At 43.9% G+C, this 12211-nt stretch overlaps 1 protein-coding gene across 1 annotated transcript; it reads left to right on the top strand.

The window, feature by feature from the left end:
* Window positions 1–594: 594 nt before the first annotated feature.
* dlec1 (DLEC1 cilia and flagella associated protein) lies at window positions 595–10500 on the top strand. The gene is made up of 38 exons (XM_028433536.1): window positions 595–678; window positions 751–891; window positions 997–1153; window positions 1225–1338; window positions 1420–1604; window positions 1707–1912; window positions 2248–2332; window positions 2411–2498; window positions 2737–2910; window positions 3009–3145; window positions 3228–3320; window positions 3442–3532; window positions 3619–3781; window positions 4021–4213; window positions 4444–4517; window positions 4658–4826; window positions 4925–5021; window positions 5095–5225; window positions 5302–5463; window positions 5561–5691; window positions 5907–6057; window positions 6157–6273; window positions 6354–6475; window positions 6560–6742; window positions 6832–6893; window positions 6978–7129; window positions 7220–7335; window positions 7429–7499; window positions 7800–8011; window positions 8112–8258; window positions 8352–8474; window positions 8571–8665; window positions 8826–8913; window positions 9008–9205; window positions 9676–9837; window positions 9919–10069; window positions 10154–10268; window positions 10362–10500. The coding sequence occupies exons 1-38, from the start codon at window positions 595–597 to the stop codon at window positions 10498–10500; spliced, it is 5079 nt and encodes a 1692-aa protein (XP_028289337.1).
* The last annotated feature ends 1711 nt before the right edge of the window (window positions 10501–12211 follow it).

Below are 12211 nucleotides of genomic sequence, written 5' to 3'. Positions count from 1 at the left end.
AGGGAATATATCTACAAAATACATGTTCTTTCTTTTTTTAAATTTTACCATTAACTAGGCCACAGGTGTGTGTCAGCGCCCTACTTTTTAGATTTCAGTCGTCATGAACATAACATTTTATTAGTTTCAGTGGTTACTGGAATGGATACTGGTGATATATATACTGGTGATATATATATATATATATATATATATCACCAGTATATATCACCAATATATATATATATATATTTGGTGATTATAGTCTAATTTCACACACACACACACACACACACACACACACACACACACACACACACACACACACACACACACACCAAAACTTCCGTGCTGTCCTTCCCTTACTCGTCGCTATAGTAACCACATGTACACAAACATGGCTGCCAAGCTTCGAGGGTTTCAGTGGACAGAAGTCATAGCCCCAGCTGCTAGCTAACGTTTTTCTTGTTGTATAGTTTCTTGTGTTTCATACTAACGCTCCATTGTTGACTGAGGCGCTGACTAACCTCACTTCTAATTCATGCTAACTGGTTCTTTAGCTAATGAAACATTTAGCTAAGTTAGCATTAGCTAAACCGGTGTTTATCAACAACTATGATGGACGAACCAAAGGCGAGACGGGAGTTGCGGGTTGAACCGTACGTGAACAGGCACAGACCCGCGTCAGGAGTATCGCAGGTAAAGGTGCACTTCAACCTTAAAACATTAAACAAATAACCCACATTTAAACACTGCCTGTTCTTCCTTCAGGACATTTCTCACGTCGCTGCGAGCATTTTCAAGGAGCTTTACACTAACGACATCATCGGAAAAGACACTGTGTCCAACCTCGTGAAGACTAAGAGTGGACGAAGAGACTACCATGACAGATATGTTGAAGAGCTTCGACAGGTAAGCAAACACTGTCACTACAAACAATGCAAATCTGTGCTTCACCGGTCAATAACGTTATCATAAATATGCAAATGTGTTTGTTTGTTTTCTTTGGCGTCACAGGCTCACTCTGAATATGAAGAGTGTGTAAAGAAGGCAGACCTGCTGGAGAGTCATATCATCCAGGCCCGAGTTCGGGCTGCAGACATAGAAAGCCGGGCCTCTGAGAGGCAGAGGGAGCAGATGGGTGATGTGTGTGAATACCCGGGTCTTCTCACAGGTATCAAGTGATATAATATCCCAGAGATTTATAACATTCTTTATTTGATAGCGTCTTTTGTCTGTTTTCAGTCAAATCCGCATTTCCCTTGTGTGTCGATAACAACGTCCTCAAAATGAATAACCAGATCTCCCCCCAGGACTACTTACCCACCCCGAAACCACAAGTGCGAGCACCAACAGCAGGTAGCTGATCAGCTTTGATGCGCGCCTTCAATTTTTAATGACCAGACCAGCGTGCTGTGACTCTGTTTTTTTTCTTGTCAGTAAAATCGGATCCTGCCAAACCCACTATTGCCTACACCATGCGTGTGTCCCGGGAGCCTCGAGATGATGGTTATGCACTGACTCCCAGGGGGGAAAAGGCTGTCTTAGGGATGAATAAGTTAGACCACAACCTGACCTTAGAATTCAGCTCAGACACACCAACGAGGAAGAACAGTGCCAAGGAGGTGAGGAGGTGACTGTGTGTCATTTTTGGGAGGGATGATGCATGTCTAGGAAGCCTTAAGGTGAGGGGGATTTGAGGCCACGTTTATAATCATGTGTTTCAGAAGTCAATCCCGACCAAATCCAGACCAAAGTGGAAATATGCACCAAGCGCAAAGGATAGAACAGAGATATTGGATAAACTTCAGAAGCTGAAAGATCAGTACGGCTTCATACGCAACCCGCGCTTCCTTCCCCCGAACGCACAGCAGGGTGGCATGTCCCTGATCCAGCCCAGGAACAAAGTCAAGACAGCAGACGGCAAGCAAAGGTACCTGCGCTGTGTATCACAGAGCTACACACAACACTAACAACAAACACATTTACCTCAGAGCAAACAAAACTGTGCAGTCTTTGCGTCCAACAGCATGTACGTTGCTGAATATATTGTACCTCTGTGCATACAGGTGATTCTCAGCATATTCAAATCTGACTGCAGCATTTCTATATGCCACATATCTCTTTACAAATGAGAGGTTAGACTTCTCAAATGAATCTTTATGCAGCTTGGAGAGACTAGCACACACCATTACACTATCTGGATGTGAAACAAGCATCCTCCCTTATAAACTAACAGAGGTGTTGTTGTCTTTGTCTCCCTGAAAGCCTGACAGATGATTCTGTTCCCCTTTTTGTGGCCGAACCTTCAGTGTTGGTTTTTACTGACTACATCGTAGGACACATTTATGAGGTGTGTGTGTAACCCTCCCAAATAAATACACATTGTCCTGTGAGATCATGCTCAGTAACATGTCCTCTTCTGTCTCAGACTACATTGGAGCTCAAAAACACGACTTCTGCAAGCCGCCATGTCCGAGTCATCCCTCCCACCACTCCTTACTTCTCTCTTGGCCTGGGTGAGCTTACATTGTAATTCTAGCTGGATTATGCTGCATCCTTTATGCCAGATGTGGTGGAAGTGTCAATGTGACTATATTCAAAAGGAATGCCAGACAATTAAATTCCTACATCTCAGGAATGCAGTCGGTGGGTTTAATCATACCCACATGTGCAGCAGCGGTCCCGTGTGTTGATTTTAGCGCCACCTGCTGTGCAGTGAGGGATTTATGTAAATACTCCTTTATGTTGTTGCAGGGAGATTCCCGGGTGAAGGTGGAGTTGTGGCTCCTGGGATGAGTTGTAAGTACACGCTGCGCTTTGCTCCGGACTCCCTGGGGCAATACAAGGACTTTATAGTGGTGGAGAGTCAGGCTGAGGACCCGCTTGTGGTGCCCATTGAAGCGTGGCGGCCTCCTCCTGTACTCACCTGTGAGTTTATTTACAAATGTTCATAGTTCTTATAAACACAACCTCGTGCTTTTTCTTACTCTGCTTTGCTGCTGTGCTTCTCCGTTGTTCCTCTGCAGTACCAAGAGTTCTGGAGTGTGGCTATTGTCTGATCGGAGGGGTTAAGTTTGTTGAGTTCCTGTGTCAAAATATTGGTCTCAGTCCAGGGACCTTTTGCATCATCCCTAGGAACCAGTGGCCGGCCTCAAATCTTAGGGTAAACGTTTTTCAGTGTTAGAATACCTATATCAGGATTGATTTGTGTATGTATTTAACTTCCTTCTCTTTCTTTTCTATAGTCTCTGACCAGAACATACTTTTGTGAGCAGCCACCTTTTGCAGTTAGTCCTTCTATCTTTGTGCTGCAGCCAGGAGAGGCCACTGTAGTGGAGGTGAGTCTGTTTAGAGGAGCAGGAAGAAGATGAAGCAATGTGACATATGCATGCTGTATGAGGACTAAACTCACAGTTACTGTCGGCACCAGCACTGTTTCAGACGTGTGTGTGTTTGCAGGTGGTTTTCTTTCCCAGCACAGCTGAGAGAATCTGTCAGGTGTTCACTGTCATCTGTGACAACTGTCAGGTCAAAGACATTTCCATTGAAGGTGAATATTTAGTGTATAATTGCTCCATAATTAAGGCATTTTTCACACTTCCTCGAGGGTTGAATGAATGATGTTCTGTTTCTTAGGTCAGGGCCAAGTGATTGCTCTTGAGCTTGTGTCTGTATCTGGAGAGGAGGAGCTACCTGTGGTCGGTGAGGTGCGCGACCTCACAGCAGAACACTTTGTCCGCTTCAGCGTATGTCACCCTCATGCTGTGCAGCAGAAGACGCTCGTCATCAGAAACAACGTGTAAGATTCAAACAATATCATTTAAAAAAAATCATGAGCTACCATACTCTTTATCCATTTCCTTTTTAGGCCACCGGTTTACATAATGTATGTTTAACTGGAGCAATGAGATTCACAGTCACTCTAAATGCTGATTAACCTCAGTAGTCTGAGCCACAGCTTCATGAGTAAAAACAGAACTTCCCGTCAGATGTCATTAAATGCCACATTAATATGTTTCTCTTCCTGTTCTGATGAAGCCACCTGGAGCTGCCTTTCCACTGGCAGATCATGAAGCCCAACCTGCACCCTCTGCTTCCAGGGGAAACCCCTGAATCCTCCCATATCCAGTTCCACCCAGCGACAGATGACAGTTTCCACATCAGCCCCATGTCAGGAACTTTGGCTCCCTGTCAGGACCACAAGTTCCTCCTCACCTTCTGTCCTAAAGAGGTAGAAGGGACTCACAGAACCCTGAGGGTAGATGAGATATTGACTCACTGTTCCACCATGTGGTAATCAGTGGTATTCCATGACATTACACTGCTAATGTTAGCTGGTTAATATCCTAACTTCAGTAGGAATATTGATATTTTTTCACATTTTAATTTGTTTTAACTGAAAAATATCAAATGTTCTTTAAATAATGAGTTTCTTTTTAATGAGAATACTTGTCTTTTTAGTTAAAGGATTACCACAGTGTTTGTCACTTAGTCCTGAGCGGTGTCCCCCATCCGCCAGCATCCAGTGACAGCAGGTAAAGCTCTTTGTAAATGGTGATTTAAAAAAACAACAAGATCACAAGATGCCTGACGTCACATGTGATGTTTACTAAACAGAACTGCCTTCACTTCTAACAAAGTGTTGACTTGTGTGTGTGTGTGTTGGCGGATGTAGTGTCCTCCAGCCTGTGCAGACTGGCTCTAAATCTAAGCTGAGCAGTGTCATCATCATGGAGATAGAAGTGAAGGGGTCCGCAGAGCCGTACCACGTCCTGCTGGAGCCGTACGCTCTCATGATTCCTGGAGAGATTTTTATTTCCACTGCAACACACAGGCAGTTTAAGGTTATTCAATCCACTGTTTACATAATGTTAATCATGTTTCTATAAAACCATTGAGAGCCAGAGTTTTCAGTTGTGTTGTTTGTGTTTATTTTTATCAGATGTGGAACCACAGCAAAACCTTCATCCGGTTTCAGTGGGAGAGAATGAACAGCAGCAGCCACATAATAGAAGTGGAGCCATCCAGTGGAAGGATAGGTGGGTCACACACTGAATGAGTATCTGTACAGATAAGATGTGCTTTACTTTGTTCATATTTTGACTTTTTCAGAGGAAAACGAGTGTTTGGATTTGGATCTGATTGTGACTGGATGTAAACCCGGGAGGGTTGTGACTAGTTTGGTTTGCCACATCCAGCACCGCCACGAGCCTGTCACCCTGCCTGTAGAAGTCTCCTTCAAAGTAAGACAGAGCCAGTCCTGTGCTATCACCTGGGTTTTATGTGTCATCATGCTGTGACCTCTCTGGTGCTGTTTAGGGTCCCACAGTGACCGTCAGTGTGCCCACTGTGGACTTTGGGCTTGTGAAGCTTGGTGAGCACGCTCAGACCACCCTCCTCCTCACCAACACCACCCATCTGGAGGCCTCCTGGATGCTGGAGGATAGGTCTCATAGTCAGCAGGAACACCAAGACACACAGGTGTGGTGCGCTGACGCATGTCTGTGTGAAGGTCACAGGAATGCTTGTGTTTGCAGCAGGTTGCTGTGTGTATCACTGAAACTGTGTTGGTTCTTAGATCTCAGTGGAGCCATGCAGAGGTGTGCTGCCCCCCTTCGCCTCCTGCAGTGTTGACTTGCACTTTAAGCCACACTCATGCCAGCAGTTTGAAACAGAGCTGGAGCTGATTGTAACGAATGGAACAGGATGGTGAGGACACACAGCTACACCGGCACATTCTCTGTTATTTCATCTGTTAGACAGTTCATAATTGGTCTAATATTGAGCCAGAGGGCTAAAGCTGATGAGCACAATGTACATAGTCCAGTCAGCACATCTGCTTATTTTCTGCTGTCATATTTTTATAGTTCTGTTGCCAGCTGAACAAAAATAACTTCAACTGACTGCCTGTATGTTTCTTACAGTCACCTGTCGATGCGGGCAGATGTTCAGTCCCCTCAGGTGTGTCTGCTGAACTGCAAGCTGGCACTCTCTGAACTTTACATAGGAATCCCTGTGAAGAGCTCTGTGACGCTTTTCAATCAGACTCTGCTGCCGTCACACTTCAGCTGGACGGTACGCTGTGCTCCTTACTGTTTAGATAAAACAGACTAAGTTAGCTTCTCTTCGAACATAATTATTACATGGTGATGAGCCTAATGTTTTACCCAACAGGCCTATCTCCAGGGTAGACAGGCTTCCCTGTGTGAAGCCACTTTTGAGCCCTCCTTTGGTACTCTGGGACCAAACACCAGCATGAAGATCACAGTTACCTTCACCTCCCACGCAGATGTAAGTTTCACTAAAGAGTTGTTAACTCACTTTGATTTTGTCACAGTTTTTGTGTTGATGTTTGATTCTTTGTCTTCTAGCTGGAGCTGACTGAGGTGGCTGCTCTCTGTGAAGTCCAGGGGATGAACTTTCCTCTTGTCCTTGGAATTGTGGCATCCAAACCCAAGACACTCAGTGTGTCCTACTCACTGCCCAATGCCAGGTATTTAAAAAAAAACAGCACACCTAAACTCAACACCACAAGTGATATACTGGCACTCAAGCTGTGGGTTTTCTGTGCCCTTAGTCCACCTCAGGAGGATCACAGCCCTTCCATGCCGCTTCTTGACTTTGGGGATGTTATTTTGCAGCAAGCTGTTACCAAGCAGCTACTGATCACCAATCAAACAGCAATCCCTGCTCCTTTCAGCATACAGGCAGAATACTTCACCTGCCATGCCTTAAAGTCCCAGAACCAGTCAGAGAAAAGGTAAGAGAGCTGCCTCACTGTCCTGAATAATAGATCAAAGAATGACTTTCTGTGACAGACCTGTAACACAGACAGCATCTTAATTACAGATATGTCAAGACGCCGCTTCACTCTTTTCAAGCTAAGAAACTGGAGGAGAAAGCATATGAGGGTGTGTTTTAGCTTTTCATCAGCGTGCAAACTTAAGTAAGCAGCAGTGCTGGTTGTGATCCTGTGTTTGTCTGTCCACTCTCAGAGTTTGTCAGTAGTCTGCTGGCTCAGGGAAAAGGTGCAGCTTTCTTTGTCCTGCCAGACACAGGGACGTTGGGACCATTTGAGACGCAGGCTGTGGATGTGACTGCGTACACTGAGATGTGGGGGGAATACAGAGATCATCTCATATGCAAAGTACGTCATTTATGCTGGGATGTAAGAGCAATTTCAGCTCTAGTCAATTAGATTAAGATCCAGCTGTCTCTCTTTGTGTTTGTGCTACAGGTGGGAGAACTCAAACCGCAGCTCATTCCCATGCAGATGACGGTGAAAGGCTGTCCGCTCTACTTCCAGATGACAGGCCCCCGAGCAGATGGCCAGCGCCAGCGGCCGATCATACAGTCTGTTCTGTCCTCCATTTATTTGATTACCTTATTTGTGTATTTTTAACAACGGTGTAATTTCTGTTTTTGATGTGCTCTTTGCATCATTAGGTTTGGCACTCACGTATCTGGAGGTGACACCGTGTCTCGCTCTCTGCGCATCAACAACCCCACAATGTTTGGTAAGTAGCAGCTTTAAGACATCTTGGACTGACCCTCACCTATCCTGTGTATAGGCAGCCCCATTATTGTTCTGATTTTAGGTACATTGCTAATGACTGGCCCTTTATTTACTAATAATTACTAATTTTGTTTGCATTAATTGTTTAATTTAGTGCCTCTGATGCCCCCATAGCCATGCTAATGTCCTCCCTGTATATACTGCATGTCTGAGCTCAGGGACTACCACAGAAAGTTTCCTTTTTTGTGTCAAGCTGTCAGAAAGCTGTCAGAACCTAATCTAACCCCTTGCATGGTGACAGATATCCGTGTGGACTGGGAGACTTACAACATCGACCGAAATGATCGTAAGCTGCTGGATCTTGTGGTGGCATTTGGAGGTGCCTTCCCACTCAAAGATGCTGACGGCAACGAGGTCGTGAGGCTCCCTGAAGGAAACGCTTGTACATCATGGAGAAACACTGACACCCCTCCATCCTCTGAGTCATCACACAGTTCTCTCCAAAGCATGACTGTGAGTATGTTTCACAGATTCACACACTTAAATGACCTCTGCTGTGTGGCCTCTGGGAAAGCTGTTTTTTGTCTGTTGATTACAGGATGTGGAAGAGAAGGAGTTTATATGCGAGGAAGACCACGAGGAGGAAGAGAAGACTTGTCTTTATCCATCTCCTGCAAAGAAAAATTTCATCTCTGTCTACATCAGACCTCATCTGGGCAACCAATCAGATTACCCCTACTGTATCACACCACAACAGATTGTATGCTAATCATATTTTAGCCTCACTCATTTTTGTTTCTGAACCACCACCTCTACCACTTTCCTCTGACGGATGTGTTCTGTACATCTCCAGGTGATCCCAGCAAAAAGCAGTGGAACCATCCATGTGTCCTTCACCCCGCTGACTCTCTCTGGGTCAACATGTGAGTCCAGATGTGCAGGTTTTGCTTCAGGTTACATGAGCCTGGACGCTGAGGTAACATGTTTTAGTAGTGTCCTGATATTAAATCCTGGAAAAGGCAAACAGTACATGGTGCAATTTAAATTCCTGTATTGTGTTGTTGTGTTACAGATGGCTGGTTGTGTGCCGGGTAAAGTTGGAAGGGCGCAGGGTTTGGATTTAGAGCCTGTCAGATTGGATCTACTAGCAGCCGTTAAGCCTGCAGTGTAAGCAATTACACTCATGCTATTTATGTCCCCCAGACCTCTAATGCATCCAACTCAATTTATGTTTCCAAAATTAAAATACGCTGAGGTTAGGCAAAAAGAGCTCAGAGGTGGTCTGATTAAGTTGCATATCTTCCTTTTGACTCCCCCGTTGCTGCAGGCTGTTGGTGCAGATGGAGGAGGATGACGAGGTGCTGGAGTTTCACGCGTCAGCCGGTGATTTACTGAGGGCAGAATCAGACAAGGAGGTTGGGTCTGACACACACATGAGGTATTGATCCCAAGAGTGTACAGTACTTTGAGCAGACAGTGATGTTTTTTTTGCTTGTTTTTTTTCTGCAGCTAGCTGTGCAGGAATTTAACATCACACAGTCCTTCCAGCTGAAAAACACTTCAGAGATGCCGCTGTACTTCAGACTGACCACTCAACCTCCATTCTTGATCCTCAAGCCTCAACCCAGAAACCAGACAAGCAACTCCAGCAATCCTTCAACCAGTGATAATCGTGCTCTGGTGCTTCAGCCTCAAGGCAGTATGCAGGTGAGATGTAGACAGTAGATGTAAGAACACCTGCAAACATAGTCCTCTCCTACCTTTACACTCGTAGTCCAGATGCTGGGAGGGACACAGATCTCTTCTTTGTTGCCATCTTGGTCCTCAAGAAATGGGCTGAAACAGCAATGACACTCTCATCATAAAAATGACAACCACCAAGGCCCTTCTACATCATGGGGAGTATCAGTAGTCTGAGGGTGTAGAATTAATAAATAATGCAGCAGTTAAACAAGTTTAAATCCACATTCCTGGGTGGAAGCCAGCACCACAGTGTCCTGGAATATTGTACAAGGTGAAGAGCACTCCTGAGTCTTATAAATATTTAAGTTCTCAAAGAGGGTTATATTTCTGTGCAACAAGGGACACATAAGTCCTTCTGCCTTGGGTCACTGACTTATCAATCACAGTGTTTTAATCTGAGCCATCAACTGTTTTGTTATTCATAATAATGTCAGGTGAAAGTGGCCTTCCACTGCTCGCTGTCCCTTCTCGACCACGTGGACCAGGCGAGTGAGGAAGTCTCTCCTGGGGTGAGGCTGGTGCACAGTGCCAGTGGGCAGAGGAAGCTGAGGTTCCAACAAAACCTCCTGATCCACTACAGCAACAGCAGTCTGCAGGTCAGGGATGAGTGTACAAGTGAATATGTAGCTTAAAAAAAAAACCGCTGTGACCTCACACAGACTGCTCTGTTTGTACAGACGGTGCCTCTGCGTGCAAATCTGAGTCTTTCTACACTGAGTCTCTCTGCTGATGACATTAACTTTGGCGTCTGCTTTGTGGGGCACACACAAACCAGAGAAGTACACCTGCACAGCCATGGAGCCCACACCTACTGGAGATCACTCACAAGTAACCATCAGTGATACTGGCAAGAAAGTTACCTCACTAAAAAGTGAAGCCTCGTTATGATCTATATTCTGTTGTTTTGTGTAGAGTCAGATGAAGGTCTCCATGTGTTCAGAGTGACACCAGACTTTGGGCTTCTCAGGTCTAAAAAGCTCTACGCCTCCAGCTGCAGCCAGCGTCTTAAGATCAGCTTCACTCCGAGGTAAGGAGCAGGACTTCATAGTTTAGCTCACATGTTGTTAATATATACAAAAGCCTGCTTGGACTTCTATCTGAGTGTTGCTGTGTGTTTCAGTGAGGACAAAGAGTTCAGGGCTGCAGTGGTCATCCAGTCTCCTCTGGTGGAAACCTCCCTCCTGCTGCAGCTCCAGGGAACAGGATCATTTGATGAGATGTACAGTTCAAGTTACATACAGTCACCACCTAATGTGTAGTATAAAAATATAGTTATTTAATGTAAATACATGTAAAAAAAAACATATCAGGTCTCATTTTTATTACATGCAGAAGAAAGAAAGTGCATATGTAAAGCTAGGCCCTAAAATATATGATCAAATACTTCATCAAATACTTCATAAATGTCTTCAATTCTAGTTATGTCCATGGAATTACAGACAGTGTGCATGGACACCATGTGATTCCCCCAAGAGGCTATTTTCAAACCACAGAAAACTTGTTTTAACCTTTAAAAGAACCTCCTGCCTTTATGTCTGTGCTCACTGAAAGGCAGGTTTACCCACCATGTGCATCTTTCACTTGTAAAAAGGTGAACTTCCTCAGTATGTTTGAGGTTTTCCTGTGGTGCTCACTTGACCTGATATATTTCCAGCGAGTCAGCTACATTCAGCACCTGAGGGATGAATAGACTTTTGCAGAAGACTCTATTGTGGGGTAAGCATGAGCTTCCAAACATGACATACACAGAATACCAGCGTTAGTAGGGAAAGAAATTCTCCTGTCAATATGTACATTAATGTATTAGTGTGCTCCACAGTCCCATCACAATTCAATAAATCATTTCATACCAAATTGCACAATCAGATTTAGACTTATATGTATACCTGCATTACAAATTGCACATTTTTGCTTCTGCACCTATGTTTATTTTTTTTCTGTAAATAATGTTTATACGGTTTAATTTTTTCCGTTAGAGGTATTTTTTTTTGTATGCAGCATATTTTGCTGCTGCAACAGTGAAATTTCCCAGCTTGGGATGAATAAAGTATTTTCTATTTTATTCTAAATGTGTATTTATATGTAAAAGAAGTAGAAAACTTTATTTATACAATGTGAAAGTCAAAAGATGGCATGAGCTGCCTGCTTTACACCAGAAAAAGAACTTAAACTCGGAGGCACTCTGTGGTGAATCTGTAAAAACCACACTGGCTGCACGTGGTGCTCATCTACAGCACAGTTTAGCAGCACAGACATCTACAAACACTGCAAATCCACAGAGAGATGCAAATGTCCAATTGGTATTCTTTGCACTCCAGCAAGCCGTGCACAGAGCAAGGTCATGTCTGATCACAGTGAAACAGTGCTGTGTGGGACTAATCTGACGAGAGTGATACCGGGGCTGCAAGGTCAGCGGAGCAATTTTTATTCCAAGACAGGACGGCCCGAGGTTGTGTTTTTGTGCCTGTTATAAATAATGTTTAGTGCACAGGTGGCCTCTATTTTTTTTATACAATGGCAAACATTCAGCGATCAAATATGAGAAATGTGTAGATGAATCACTTATTCAAAGCAATGTGCTCTCACAAGTTCACTGCCTGTTTATAATATGAGCGATCACTGCATGACATATGCTTTGACATTAATATTGGCCTCTCATCATACATGTTGGTCTATATGACAACCACTCAGGCCCTCTAGGAGAATTTAATAATAAAAAGTATTCATTTTATTATTCAAAGAATGGTGAATCATTGAGTTGTGAAACTTTTTTTATATGTAAAATTTAAACATAATAACATAAAGGTAGAATTTACCATGCTTCAATTCCACTATGATTTATAAATTTGAAAAGTATTTGCAGCTGCAAAAACACAGGAAGCAACAATAATGTTACCCAGGCCTGAGGAAGAGACAGCAGACAGACACAGTGACTGTGCATTATATTTGTTTATTGAAATAAATAACAAA

Source organism: Parambassis ranga, chromosome 20, assembly GCF_900634625.1.
Source record: "Parambassis ranga chromosome 20, fParRan2.1, whole genome shotgun sequence".
Lineage (NCBI taxonomy): Eukaryota > Metazoa > Chordata > Actinopteri > Ambassidae > Parambassis > Parambassis ranga.
The sequence above is the reverse complement of the archived record's forward strand: the minus strand, read 5'-3'. Positions and strand labels throughout refer to the sequence as shown.